This window comes from Sciurus vulgaris, assembly GCF_902686455.1.
Source record: "Sciurus vulgaris genome assembly, chromosome: 2".
Classification (NCBI taxonomy): domain Eukaryota; kingdom Metazoa; phylum Chordata; class Mammalia; order Rodentia; family Sciuridae; genus Sciurus; species Sciurus vulgaris.
Window position 1 is genome coordinate 127,908,930 of NC_136462.1, and position 14,908 is coordinate 127,923,837.

General features: G+C 39.3%; 1 protein-coding gene and 1 pseudogene across 2 annotated transcripts in view; both read left to right on the forward strand.

Moving 5' to 3' along the window:
* The window catches only part of GABRB3 (gamma-aminobutyric acid type A receptor subunit beta3), a 219,171-nt gene that overhangs the window by 169,442 nt on the left and 34,821 nt on the right, over positions 1 to 14,908 (forward strand). Inside the window, exons 5-6 of the mRNA XM_079128442.1 lie at positions 6,782 to 6,864; positions 9,958 to 10,095. Coding sequence (XP_078984568.1) covers positions 6,782 to 6,864; positions 9,958 to 10,095 — 221 coding nt within the window. The remainder of the gene's footprint in view (positions 1 to 6,781; positions 6,865 to 9,957; positions 10,096 to 14,908) is intronic.
* Positions 10,274 to 13,838, forward strand: LOC306653708 (small ribosomal subunit protein mS40-like; annotated as a pseudogene). The gene is made up of 2 exons: positions 10,274 to 10,277; positions 13,331 to 13,838. The product of its transcript is annotated as a small ribosomal subunit protein mS40-like (transcript).

Sequence of the window (14,908 nt, forward strand, 5' to 3'; positions counted from 1 at the left end):
ACTCAAAGTACTTTCCTGATTCTTCAAATTGTTTTCTTCTTCAGAGGGCTGAACCTGTGGTGTTTTCCTTAAGAACTTCTGAAATCCATCCATTCAGACAATTCTTTCTCTGGCAGGTGCTCTTGGATTCTAAACTATTTGTTTTCGTTTGAGTTTTTAGCACTGTTGCCAGTTTGAGCCTTTGTGTAACTCTATCATCATATTGCTTGCATAATGAGAGAGGGTATGTTGGGCCTGTCTCATTTGCCTAATATGACTGCTCATTTTACAAAGATGGCTATTCCTAATTCTTCAATAGAAACAGATGTTCCTATTTTAGGAAAATGCTATCTATTAAGGGTTTTGCTATATATGACATTAGCTTGGAAGTATCAGGTTGATTTCTATATATTTTATGATGATTTATGTTCTGTGTATATAGTTACTCATGTTGATTATTGTACTAGTTATCTGTCATTTCAGCAGTGCTGTGTAACAAACAGCTGGAAGCTTCAGTGCATATAATAAGTGCTCATTGCTCATATGTTTGGGTGATTAATGAGCATCTCTGCTGACTCCGGCTGGCTCACTCAAAGACTGGGTGTGAGTAATCTATCAGCTCATCAGGGTGATCTCTGAGATGATGAGTACTCACCTCAGTCTGCCCCTGTGTCCGTTCTCCTGCTAAGACCAGCAGATTGACCCGTGCATGGCTTTCTCACAGCAGAGGGAGAAGAGAAAATACCAAAACAGAATGTTTCTTGGGACCTAAGCTTGGGACTGCCACACTGCCACTTCTGTCCATTCAGAAGGATAAAGCAAGTCACAAAGTCAGCCCAGTTGGGGGTGGGAAAACAGATAGCACCTCTGTAGTGAAAATAATTGTAAATGATGTGGCAAAGACAGTGAGTCCTGGGAAGGGAAAGGCATGGGCTCTTAACATACTCAACTTTTCATAATCATTTTCCAAGCAACATCCTTAAGTAGTCTCCATAGCAAAGACCTTGTAGACTACTCTATAAATGTGATTTCTTATATATTTCAGAAATATATAACAAATATATAACAACAGAAATTTGGGACGCTGAAACATTGGCCCATACCCTGTCACTTCTCCGCATTTTTCCAAAATATCTTGCTTAAGAAAATGCTTGGTCTGAATTTTTGATTTAGATACTTAATGCTAGTATCCTATGCTTGAAAAAAATGATAGCTGCCTCTGCCACCCAATGCACTTGGTCTCTGGGAAACTAGGAATGAAGATGAGTGTGAGTTGCCACAGAGAGATTGTGAAGAGCTGAGGGTTACATATAAGTCGGTAGCCTGCCTGCAGTGTCATGCTTTGGTCACAGATAGAACTATTTCCCAGAAATGTTGAACACTTGGGAATCCAAGTGCAACCCAGAGGTTGCACTGAAGGTGCCACTAAACTGCTCCCAGTTCCTATTAATTTAACGAGATTGTGATCAGAGAGCCAGAGCTTCCATAAATGGTGCATTTCACTGTAGTCTTCATTGCAGCTAAAGCTATAAAATTCATGGCCTTGACACTGTATTTGATGCTGAAGGATTTAATTCTTCAGATTCATTCTTCAGGACTGAATCGTGTAGGATTCAATTCTGCAGCATAAGACATCAGAGACCACGTGGCCATTAAAACAGGGAAGTCTCATATTTAAGTGTTGTTTAAGTGTCTTGACAGCCCACAGAGGCTTTCAGAGAGTCAGTAATCAAGAAAGGCCAGAGGTCCTATTGGGAAAGCTTGACAGAGGAAAGGTGGCCCTGCTGACTTTAATATTTGGAACCTTAAAGACAAGAAGGAGCAAGCTACCTCTTCCTCTTGCCACATTTTGCTTGAGCCACACTTTCTGCCTATGGTTAATCAGTCCTTGGATCTCCAAAGTTATTTTTCAGTGAATATTTATAGGGTACTTGCTATAAATAAAGCCCTTGGTAGTGTTCTAGGCATTGAGGAAATGGCTGTGGACAGGAAAGGCAAAGCCTTACACCATGAGTTCACATGGGGGTAGGCAAGGGGTCTAGTCAACAAATAATTGGATGCTTCCATTTGTAGCTGGGGCTACAAAATGAAAGCATTAAATGGGGCAAGGTGAGGAGAGGTAACTGAAGATAAGGTAGGAGAGGTAACTGAAGATAAGGTTCTTTATTTCTGTAGACCTCTAAGAGAGCTGACCAAGGATCACAAAATCAGGGACATTAGAATGGACCTTCGCATTTCACATCTTAATCTGTCCTCTCCAGTATTTACGGTAAATCCAAAAGATTTGATGTATCTAAAAGATTTATACAAATGGTAAAAGAAATTGTGTGCTTTGCTCTATTCACTGTAAGTGTAATCCCAGACTTCACCCCTATTCAGCCTTTCTCAGCCACACCAACAAGGAGGACTTTAGTACCTGGGCTAACAAGTAGATATTTCAGACATATGTTCCTTGGAGTAAACATGTTCCTGACAGGCATTTCCACAACAGCCTATGGGCTGGTCTGTAGAAAGATTTGTATTTGTGCAACTAGATGAAAAATTTGCATCTTCCCTTATTATGATTTTTAAATTGATGTGTATTTAAAAATCCAAGTGCTGAAACCAAAGTGTATTTCACAAACTTAATACATTTAAGACAATGAAAATCCTTCAACACGCTGACAGATACAGTCTTAACTTCCTTGGCTCAGGCTTCCTCACTCAGCTGTGCAGGGAAAGGACACTAAGTATAGTGCATAGACAGTGTCTGAGGATCTGTATCTAATAATGTGATTTCAAACTTGCTGGATGTGTTCTCCTTAGAACTTTCATGTTAAGTCCTTCCATTTCCATACTTCTTTTAAGCATATCTTTAGGCACGTACTTTTTATAAAGGTGGGATAATCTAATTAACTGTTCCATAATGGATAGGAAGCTGGATTAAATTTATTACATTTACTGCAGGAGTAATATGTAAAATAGGTATTTTTTTCTATACTTATATGTCATGCTTGTCATATTTAATGAGAATATTACTATATAAATATAACACATATATGACCCTAATATCCTCATACATATGATCCATGTGTATCTGTATTTTTATCTCTATCTCGCTATCTATCAAAATTTTTCTACCTTATTGCTTTACATGTAAAAGAAGAACCTCTTGTGCCTGAGTAGACCTTGGTGAGTTGAATATATTTTGTTCTTTTAGGGTAAGAGAGGTGTCAAAGACATGGTAGGGTGTAGAGTTCAAACTGCTGGGTTCTGAAAGCGACACCTGCCTTCCAGTGGCATTGTGAATGTGCCCAACCCCCTTACTCTAAGTCTTTTTTACTTAACTGCAAAATAGGAATAATAATAATAACAACAACAATAATAATAATAATACTTCTAGGTGGTTGTTGTGAGATTAAATGTATGTGTGTTAATGTGCTTGGTACAGATCTAGGCACTGAGCAAACACTGAGCTCATATTATATAAGGTACAGATATGGCTGGCTGCTATCCTGGACAGCAAGAGGATGAATCAGCACCCATCTCCACAACTCTATCCAACCTTCTACTCATTGTTTCTCTCTCTCTCTCTCTCTCTCTCTCTCTGTCGGCTTAGTTTTATGTTACACACTCAGCATCCTCAAAATGTGCTTATTTGCAAGAAATTCATATAGAATATAGATGTCTTCGCCACCATTTGGCCACAACTTTCTCTGCTTTTCTATCAGAAACACACCTTGTAGTCTCTGAACACTGCTGTCTCTCAATCCAAAAACAACATACATCAATGAAAGATCTACTGAACTACTGAAAAATAATACTGCAGAGATCCTCATCTATCATATTTTGATTCCAGTTGTTAGTTTCATCACTATTCCTTAGAAATATTAGTGGAGTTCTCAGATTACAGAGGACTATGGAAGTGGAGCTAGGCGTTGGTTATAGTTTCCTCTTGGGACCCACAAAAAATTATCAGGCAAACATATCAAAATGTGTGTGTGTGAATGTTGAAGTTTCCACACATGGAACCCAGACATCTCTGTGGTTTATCTATGGCATGTCATTTCCAGTTACCCAAGCCTTCCACTCTGGATGAGGGCTTTGTGGCTCAGTCAGGGTTCTGGCATGCTGCAGAGTTTTCTGGGTCTCTCTTTTTGCTCCCACATACTCTCCTTTTCATGTCTTTCTGTCCCAGTGGCCCAGCAGACCCCATTCTTTCTTCCATTTGTCACCTGTGTACTTAGTTTTTGTAGCATGTGCAGGCTTTTATATCATACTCTCCACAGTGACAGGATTTTCTAAGTATTTCATGCAAAGGAAAAAGAGTAGTAAAAGCATGTCTATACATTATTCCTGAAGTAAATAGAAAGTGTTCCAATTTATGGCATTAGTATACTAAAATAAAGAAATGTGCACAAGTCCTGTATTGTGAGAAATAACAGTAGTTGGTGAGAAGAAAGGAATAATCTAACCAATTATTCTAGCTTCCTAATTTCCTTTCAACAATTTCTATGAAACACTCTACACAATATACCAATAAATTGAGATTGCTGCATCAAGTACCTTCAAACTATTTCGGCGTGTTTATGTGGTGGTGGTGTGTGTGTTTTAGGGATAGTTTGAGGAAGAATGAAAAATAAGAAAAAATTAATAATAAAAAATAGCAAATAATAAGAAATAGTAATCTCAATTATTTACTGTTCAAATGAAAAGTCCCAAAACATGTAGAAAATTTTGAACATTGTAGGTAAGGTCATTTTCTCTTTATAAAAATTTACAACTTTAGCAGAATTTTGTTCAGATTTTACCTTTGTAGACATCTTGTGTAGAAGCTGGTTGTCAGGCTGCCATAAAACATGCCAGAATTTAAACGTGCTAGGCTGGAATATCAGTTGACTGGGAAATCAGATGCTGTAGAAAAATATACCAAAGAGCTATGTGGTTTTTTTTTTTTTTTTGCATTATAGAATGCAGTGCACTTCTTTGTTCTAAGTCAATTGAAGTGTCATGACATTTGGAGGGGGAAAAAAACCCTCAATTTTCCCATTGGTATAGGTTATATGTTATATTTCCATATGGCACATACATTCTATTTGTACAGAAAAAAGTTTACATTGAGCTGCTTGTCAAGTATGTTGGTGTTCTTCCTCATTGCTCCTCTTAGCAATTGAAAAGTAAAACCTTCCTAAACCTGCTGCTAAATCAGATGCTAGTAGAAGAGCATACATTTCTCCATTATGCCCTTAGGACCTGCCTTTAGGTTAAATGATAAAGTCCTTCAGAACTGGCACATGCTTGTTGTTTGACAGGTGTTTAGGTTAGGGTGTGTAGATAGAACCAAAGCTTGCTCATGTTGCCCTAGGTATTTTCAGTTTTGTTGTGAAAATTCACAATGATAGCTGGCCAGAGAAAGGTGAATACTGGGGTTCAAGAAAGGTAGAACCTGGAGGGCATCTGGGGATCCAAGATGACTCTTGATGTCTCAGGAAAAGGCATTAGTACTTCTTCCTTCTTATGACCTCCTACTGATTGGGCACAACCAGAACTGCTAGTTGCTCAATTGCTGCATAAACTTTAAAAATGCTTCTTCCTGAAGATGTGGAGTACTGGGTTATGGCTACTGCTGTCTCCTCAACTATGTACTGTGTAATTTCTGTACTACTATTATGCTTTTGCATACTTTGCTCATAAGCCTCTAAATCCTGGCTTTTAGGTTCACTTCCACTCTTACCTTTGCAGGTTAATTTATTTCCATGAAAGAGATTCCTTTAGCTCTGTTCTGCCTTTCAGCTGAGGCCATTGGTTAGCTATCTTTGGTTCAGGTCTCACTCAGTTCAATCAGTGGTGAGGAAGTATTGAGGTTCTGAAGAAATATAGCATTATAAAACAGAGAATGTACTTATTTCTAGCTGTATTGTTTCCCATTGTGTGGTTGGTTTAACCATTGCCCAGTGGAGGATTCACAATCTTGGGGCCGTGGTGTAAATTCTTTCTTTGGCTTTAACAGTCCTCAGGAAAGTTAACCCACTGAATTTTGATTCATAATCAATAACAGAGAAAGCAAATAAATGACAAGGTAGATGATAACATGGTGAGAAAGTCTACTAGATATTATAATCCCTTCCAACACACAACTATAATGAAACAAGAAAAAGCAGCTTTGTTCAAAGTTCCAAAGTATCATCTATGGACATGTAACTACTTTAATACTCCATGTGGAAAATCAAAGAATTAAATCTTAATCAGTTTGTCCCTCACATAAGTTCTCTCAGTATTGAAGGGGTTAGAGAACTGATAGACAAGGAGACAAAACAAAAATTAAAGGTAAGAACTTCCTTGAAAACCATTGATTATCAAAAGTCAGAAAGATTCAATGACTAATTTCAGTAGGATTTTAGGTTTTTATTACAATATCATGTCTATAGCTAATAATGTATATGTGAACATTGCTGAGAATAGATTTTGAGTATCCTCACCACACAAAAAAATAAGTATATAAATACCTCAATTTAAACATTTCACAATGTATACATATTTTAAAACATAATGTGTTAATACAACTATTAATGAATTTTTATTTGTTAATTTAAAATATTAAAAGAAAATAAAATGGTAGTTTTTGTTTTTCTTGATAAACTTATCTATAGTATATTCAAGAGTTTGTTTTGATTCACATTTGTATATAGTGAAAGGTGTTTAGTCAGGTGTACTCTGGGGAAGGGGGTCATAAATGGGAGTAACTCATGGTCATCTAGAAGCAGTTTTCCTGTTACATTACTCAGGCCATCTTTAATATCTCTCCTTGCTCTGTGTATTTCAGAATCACCACAACAGCAGCGTGCATGATGGATCTCAGAAGATACCCACTGGATGAGCAGAACTGCACTTTGGAAATAGAAAGCTGTGTGTATCTGTATCTGTGTCTCTTTTTCTTCCAGTTTGTGTTTTACATCTTTTTGTCATTGTTTAGTATCTTTTCCAAGGCATTGATAATGTTCTGGGCATAATTTTTAACTATCTTAAAAATTAGAGATTTAACTCTCCATTCTGCAAATTTCACAGTCATAACAGAGAGAGAGAGAGAGAGAGAGAGAGAGAGAGAGAGAGAGAGAGAGAGAGAGAGAGAGAGATGAGAATTAGAGAGGAAAAGGCCAAAGAAATACAGCAAGATAGAAACAGAAAGAGACAGAGAGGGAGGAAGATGGGGGTGGGGGTGCTTAGTATAAAAAGAGTTCTTCATTCTAATCTGATTAGGAGAGTCTGTTTGCTGTGCTGAAATATATATATTAAAAAAAAAAAAAAAAAAAAAAAAAAAAAAACAAATGTTCCTCATCTCGGTCCATTCAGAGAGAAGAGAGCAAACACTGAGATGCAATTTTCTTAAAATATGTTTCATCATGCATGAGTGGCTATACTGCTGCAACCCTGGGCAGTCAGAGTAAAACTCATTTCCCATCAGGATCTGAGCTTTACAAGCAGGCATTTCTGCATCTTGGCAATTTTCTTCAATTTGAGGAGTATTCAGATGCTTTATTGGTAATTCAGTGTTGAGTACTTCTATGTCAGGGATGAGTGCCGCATCTGTAACATCTAACAAGCAGATGTCCCCCCTGCTACCTGAACCATACCTCCTGGCATATCAGGATGTTTTGGCTTTGATCTTGGCCTATCACAGACTGGTTTATTTTTAGTCTCAATTGGATTGAGGCTTGTCAATGCTCATACTGAATTTTGGTGATTAAGTGACTTTGACTTTGTGTGTCGCTTGATGCAATTGTGATGCAAAGGAAATGTCCCTGCACAAACGGATGGAGAAATTGTGTAGGGGAGGTTAATGTCCAGGTTCTGGGTAGGGCCAGCCACACTGAGTCCCCTTACTTCCACACTCCATCATTGTCATGGTTTTTGAGAGCTGTGCTTTCAGAGAAGATGAAAGACATAAAATCATGTCAAGTGATGCATAATTGAATTATCTGGGGACATTTACCATAGAGAACAGCAGGCTCAGGGGAAGGATGATGATTTCCCAACAGTTGAAGAATGAGTCTAGGAAGTTAAATGAATTCTCTGTGGCCAGAGGGCATGACTCCAATAAGACAGTGGAAGTTTCAGGAAAGCAAATTTGGGGTCCAAGTTAGGAAGCAGTTTCTATTCCAATTGCCTGAACACACAGTGAGTGACTTCTGAGAGTTGGCTTCACAGTACAATGTGTGGCTGTGGGGAACAGTAAGCAGGAAGATCTGCTATAAAATGATTCCCTCAGTGTGTGAGGACGCTCCCTTGCAGAGAATTCATGGTTAAAGCACTTGAGTGGAAGAGGGGATTCTTCCGATTTTCTGGTGACTCACTATGCATGTCTCTGTGTTGGGAATGGAAGGAAAAAAACATAGTTGTGCCTTTTTTTCCTAACATCAAGGCAAATTCATTGACCCATGAATTTATTCAGTGAATCCTTAGAGTACCTAACTCTTCACAAGAACTGTTTTTTAAAATTTTTGTTTTATTTATTTATTTATTTAGGTACTGGGGATTGAACCCAGGAGCTCGTGCATGCTAATTAACCATGTGCCTCCCACTGAGCTATATCTACAGTCCCTATGCAGTCATTATTGTAAGCATGGGGATATATAAAGAAGATAGTCAAAATGCCTGTCTTCTTGGAACTTATGTTCCAGAAAAGACAGAAATGATTAGATACAAAACAAAACATGGCAGATGCTTTTAAAAAAAAGGTTGTGAGTGGTTGTGAGTTTGCTGGGGAAGTAGAATCTCAGGAAGGGCTTCTACAAGAAGGCTTGAAGTTAAGATGCAAACATGGGAAGAATGAGTCATGTGAAGGTCTGGGAGTAGGTTCCTGCAGCAGGCACTGAAGCCCTGGGTACAGCAGCAAAAGAAAGTCTGTGAGGCTGGGTGAAGAAGGGAGAGGATCCCAGGAGTCAGTCTCACAGACTCATGAGGGCCTCATAAGGAACTTAGACTTGTTTTGCCAATTGCACTGGGAAATGTTCAAGGGATTTAACCATAGGAGTGATGTGGTGAACTGTGTGTTTTATTAAAAATTGTCAAGGCTTCCAGGTGAGAATGATTCCAGAGGAAAGGAATTTGCAGAGCAAGGACAGCATATGCAAGGGAGATGGCATTAGCTATGGACATGGTCATCTCATGGCCTTGGTCCTTTCATTTAATAGCAAATATCGAATGTTTATCTTCTTTGGTATATGTTCAAATCCAAAAATCTGTTATATAGAAATAGTTTTCTTCAGATTTGTATTTTAATTGAACTTATTTTAATGAGCTGACCTAATCTTCTATGAGACAACTAAGTGTTAAAAAATAACATTTGGACTTCATTTATTTATTTACTCATTCTCAAAAGCATTGATTAATTACCAAATGAATGTAAGCTCTGGGCTAAGAACAGCAAATGATCAGTACTCTTTCTGATGAGAACACCTGTGTAGATCCCAACAAATGGCATTTCTAAGATTGGCAAATATCATGGTCAGAAAGAGACCACAAAATTATCCAAACATGCCACAGAGAACACTGCTTTTGCTTTGAGAATTCATCTAATCCACCACAGATTAGTCAAATTTGCCATCGCCTTTCAACCTTCTAGTAGTATTGGAGAGGAAGTGTCTCTCCAGGATTCTTCAGACTTGAGTTCTCATCTTTTACTACCATCTTATCTGCTGCTGTTAAGAAGGGTTTTAAATTCACTTCCATATGATGCCCACACCGGTTCTAAAGTTAGACTTTGCCAACACAACATTGTTTAGAGTCCTCAAACAACCTGGTACAAATCAAATAGCAGGGGTAACACAAGATTAGTTGAAAGTTAGTTCTTTAGTGACACTTCTTAGAGACAAGCACATTAAAACAAATATTCAAATATGGCAAGGCCATTACTTCCATTGTATTCAAGCTTCTTTAGCTGTGCACTCATACAAAATGATATCTCATATGCACCGTGTCCTTTCATTTCTCTCCTGGTAGATGGCTACACCACGGATGACATTGAATTTTACTGGCGCGGCGGGGACAAGGCTGTCACTGGAGTGGAAAGGATTGAGCTTCCACAGTTCTCCATTGTGGAGCATCGTCTGGTCTCCAGGAATGTTGTCTTCGCCACAGGTGAGCCCTGTGTCTACTCACAGTCTCTTCTGGACACTGACTGAGTTGCTGTGTTAGTCTTCTTATGAAACATGTGACTGCTGACTAATAGCACTATCATCAGCAATTTACCGTCACAACTCCTTTGATGGATATCTAAAGAGAATTGATAAGCTTTGATGGGTAGAAAGGATCAACTATGAGTGAGATATTCTCTGGGGCTTACTGTTGAACAGTTAAAGTGAGGGTGAATGTAACCAGCCAAGGTTTGATGAGAAGTGCTCATGCTTAGGTAGATAAGAGCATTGATGGAAGGGTAAAAAGAAAGACCAGAGAGATGGCTAACTCTCCTCCTAGAAATTAGCCACCTTTTTCTGACCCAGGGTAGCCATTAGCCTTGATGGTCTAGGAACTAGAGCCAGGTACAGTTAGCCTTGCCTCTTTATACATGATCTTCTTAGCCTGATATTATCTGGTTAAGGTTGTCCTAACTTGGGAATTCATTGTTGTTTTTATTTCAACTATCCAAAGATGGAGACATTACCTTTTGCTCTTCTGTCTATTCTTGCTAATGTTTTATTAAATTATAACCATGTATCTTTTACAATGGGCAGTACTTCTTTGGTGGATTTATATTCTTACTGAATGCTGTGCATGGTAATTGAGATAATAGATGAAAGTGCCTTGCAAACTATAAGGTATTTCCAGGTCCACAAACTCTGGGCTGAAAATACTAAGTAAAGACAGAGCTGTCCATGTATTGAACAATAATGAGTGGGTAGAAATTAGCCCTGGCTCTGTGATGGTACTTATGAAACCAGGTGGTCTATGGCCCATTGCCTGTAATTTGAATGTTCCTAACCCATAGCCACTTACTGCCCCTCTGCCTACCCAGGTCTGATTCATCTCATCTTGATGCCCCTTTTGGGAGTAAGTCTTTTTGATTTTTTCCAGCTCCAAGAGTTCTCCAGTTTGGGTTAGGTGTTGCTCTGTATCTCCACAGTGCAGCACCAGCCCCATTAACCTCTGTGCACAGTTCACTATGCCTGTGACTGCAAGGGTACATCTCTCCAGGAGGAACCTGTCTTGGTTATGGTTTACTTCCTTCTTGCTCTCAACTTGTTTAATGCTGGACATTATAGCAATAGACATTGAGTTAGCAAACAGTGGTCAAGGTCATCATCCACATCCCTGCCTCTTAGAGCCAATAGACATGCTAAGTGGAGAGAAAAGCTTGGATTTTTAAGACATCAGTCATGTCTGTTTCTCATCAAGTGTTGCTTTATCCTCTGTCAAAAAAGCTCTTGCAAATATCCCTGCAGCCTCTGTAGGGGTCACACTGAGTTGCTCACCTCAGGTGGATGGTGAGAACCAGTAGGAAACTCAGGCTTAGCATTAAGGAACTGTGTTCACAGCAAAGAAATAGCTCTATTGAAATATTGAACAAAATTATTTCTTTCTAAAACTGGAATTTAAGCTGTTCTGTGCTCCCAGAATTATGAGCAAAAGTTCTGCTCAGAACAGAGGGTTAGTATTATGAAAGAGGAATAATCCTGACCATGCTTTTGTCTAGGAAATTGTAGTTGTGGCCACGAGGGTGCTACCACTGATGATCACTTACTGCATTTTCATGCAGCCTTATCAGAATACCTGCTTCCACAGGACACTGCAGTCCCTTAGAATGGCCTTCTTGAATCCACGAGCTACTACTTGGAGCCTCTCTTTTGTAGGCTTGGCCTCTGCCTTCTGTTTAAGCATATGTAGCACATATCCTAAACATGTCTAGAGAAAATATACACTACATATGAGGGAGAATTTTTAAACTATCTGTAGACCCAGGAGGTGATCAGAATGTAACCAACATGTTCTGAAGTCCTATGTTTGCCATATGTAGCACAGAGTTCTGTATCAATCATTTTTGAAACCTAATCTTCTAAAAGCTAATGCTTTAAAATTATTCTAATTTTCCCATACATGAAGAAATGGCATAAGCCTTGTCGTCTTAAACTATTTTAAAATTAAGTGTTATGTGAGTTAATTTTTCTTTCCATGATTGCTCTGAATTAATGAGATTTAGATCAGCATATGGAATTGAAGGATTTGCTAGCCTGGGAAAGAACTGTCATAAAAAATTAGGAGAAAACAAAAGCTCTGGAAGTTTATTGGGACCAGGAAGGGTGGACAGTGAAGATTTTACCTGATTCCATCCCTTTCTGTTTTCCTCGTGGTGTAAATATACAGCTACTACACCCAAATTCCACATGATGGTTGGCAGAGGTTGGCAAGGCTGAGAGAGGCAAGGGAGGCAATGGGCTTGCAAAATTTCAGGGGATGCTTCTTCTCAGAGTTATTTAAGGAAGATTTGATGCCTCATGCACTTCACCCATGTGTTATTCCTTTGAGGACTTAGTAGGGGCCACTTGCTGATTTACTGTGAGCAGCACCTCTGATCTACCTTTTGGGTAACATGGGGTCACAGGCTATAAGGCAGAGAACACACATATAGGTGAGCCATGAATATTCACTCAGCAACTGGCATGAACTAGGGTTCAGGCCTTAGGAACAAAGAGGGGAACAAGAGTGTCATGTCCCATGGTGTTTCTCTCTGGCCCTTCCTGGGTTCAGAAGATGGCTTCTTGTCCTCTCTTACGTAAATAGCTAGTTGGCAGGAAGTAAGTCACAGTGGGATAACTTGCCAAAATATGTTCAAGAGACAATACGTAGACTTTAAAAACTTAGACCATGAGGCCAGACTGCCAGAGTATAAGTTCTAAATCTGGAACCTATTAGCAGTGTGATCCACAGCTGGTTTATGCCATTTGTCTGTAAACAGGGATATCAGTAGTGTCTATTGGATAGGATTTTTGAGAGGGTTATGTGAGTTAGTATAAATACAGAGTCTAGAACAGTGTCTTGCCCATACTAAGCACTAAGAACTAGTATCATTTTAAATGTGCAGGACCGTAAATGAGACACATTATGAGGAGTCTGAGAACAGATGACCCTAGGAGTTTATTAGAGCTTTGCATATTAGGAAATTATGACATTATTCTCTGGGATTAATGGACATCAAGTGACTGACATCTGATTGCTTGTGGGAGATAAAAATGGGGTCAAGATGACACCAGCCTTACTGGACACACAGCTAGTGAGGCAGCTTCCCAATCTGGCCACCTTCCCAATCTCGCCACCTTTAGAGTTCAAGTTCCCCTCCAGACTCTGCACCAAAGCCCCCTGTTCCTGCCCTCTGAAAAAGGTTCATTGCCCCCAGGTTTCCATTTCCCCTTATCAGAAGGAGCTCTGGAAATTCCTGGACTCAGAAGAATACCAGAAACCCTGGGATTCTCACCCTGTCCCTGCTGCAAGCAGGGGCATGTACCCCCACAGTGGACTCAAAAGAAGGGTCTTCATTAAGAATAAAGATGCTGGGGATCCTTGCTCCCTCTGCTGGGATCATGAGTTGCATGTGGGTTTTAGGAATGTAAAGCTCTTGAAGCAGTTCCTCTGCACCCATGCAGGTATCATCTTCAGTGCTTCACATACAGGTGTCTGTGGGAAGAAGCACGGGAGGTTGACCCAAGTCATCCAGAAAGCCAGAGGTCATGGTCTCCTCAGTTACCACATTCCCCAGGTGGAACCCTGGGACCTTGTCTTCAGTGCATCTCTTGGCTATGTGTCTGCTATACCTCAAGCACCCCTCCTCCCTAGTTTCAGGTGACCCCTGGTACCTGCGGTGCAGCTGGAAACAGCCACCAGAAAGATAACTGGTGGGGACTCTATCAGGGCAATCTCCTAGAAGAAAATTGCCCCCACCTGAATCAATGTCCAGGTGCCCCTCACCACCTGCTGAAGCCTCCTGCACTGTACCTACCAATCCCTCCAAAGGCTCTCTAACTGGGGAGGGAGCCTAAGAGATTAGGAGATAGTGCCTAGATTACGTGATGGGATATTACAATGTTTGGTGACCAATGGCAGACCCAAGAGTTGTTGAAGGCCCATCTGAGGCTGAGGAAGGACGGTAGGATGTGTATAGGAAGCCCCAGCCCCTCTGTCTTAAGTAGTTGTGCTCAACTGTTCTGTTGTTTCAAACTTCTGCCAACTCAGCTTTTCCACGATGAAGCTGCATCTCCATCTCTGGGGAAAAAAAAAATCAGAAACTGTTTGGAGTTCACATTTGTATCCTTAATATTTATCCTGTTACCTAGTTCACTCAATAAATAGCTTGGTAAATGAAATGAATAGCCACTGAATCAAGAGTAGAAATCTAACCATTATTACTAGGTATGTATTCAATCAAACAATTTCTGCAAAAGAGATAATATATAATTAAATGACATTATGAACACAAACATTTAACATATTCAAATATTATACATGAAAGAAAAAGTTGCATAAAGCTACCCTGAGTGGAAATTAAGTACACCTTTACTCAGGAAGAGGGAGCTGCAGTCTATAATTGTGTTTCAAAGATGTGAATGAACTAGTTGAGTTAATTAATATAAAAGGAAATTATTCTGGTCCTACCATGATTCATTAAGTAAGTTTGGAAAAAGTGTTTCCACTCATTTAGAATTCCAAAGAAAATGAAACAAGACTGCATTACTCCTAATTTCTAACCAAAATAATGGCATGGTATATTATAATTTTATAGCACCTTATTTTAAATGCTTGTTTCCTAATATCCTTAAGAGGCTGGTAGTTGAAAAATGCATTAGCTTAAAGTATAAGAAAATGAGAGGCTGAGGATATAGGGCAGTGTGATAGTACTTGCCTAGCTTGTGTGAGAAAGAAAAAAGAAAGGAAGGGAAAATGGAAGTGATGATGATTTGACCAC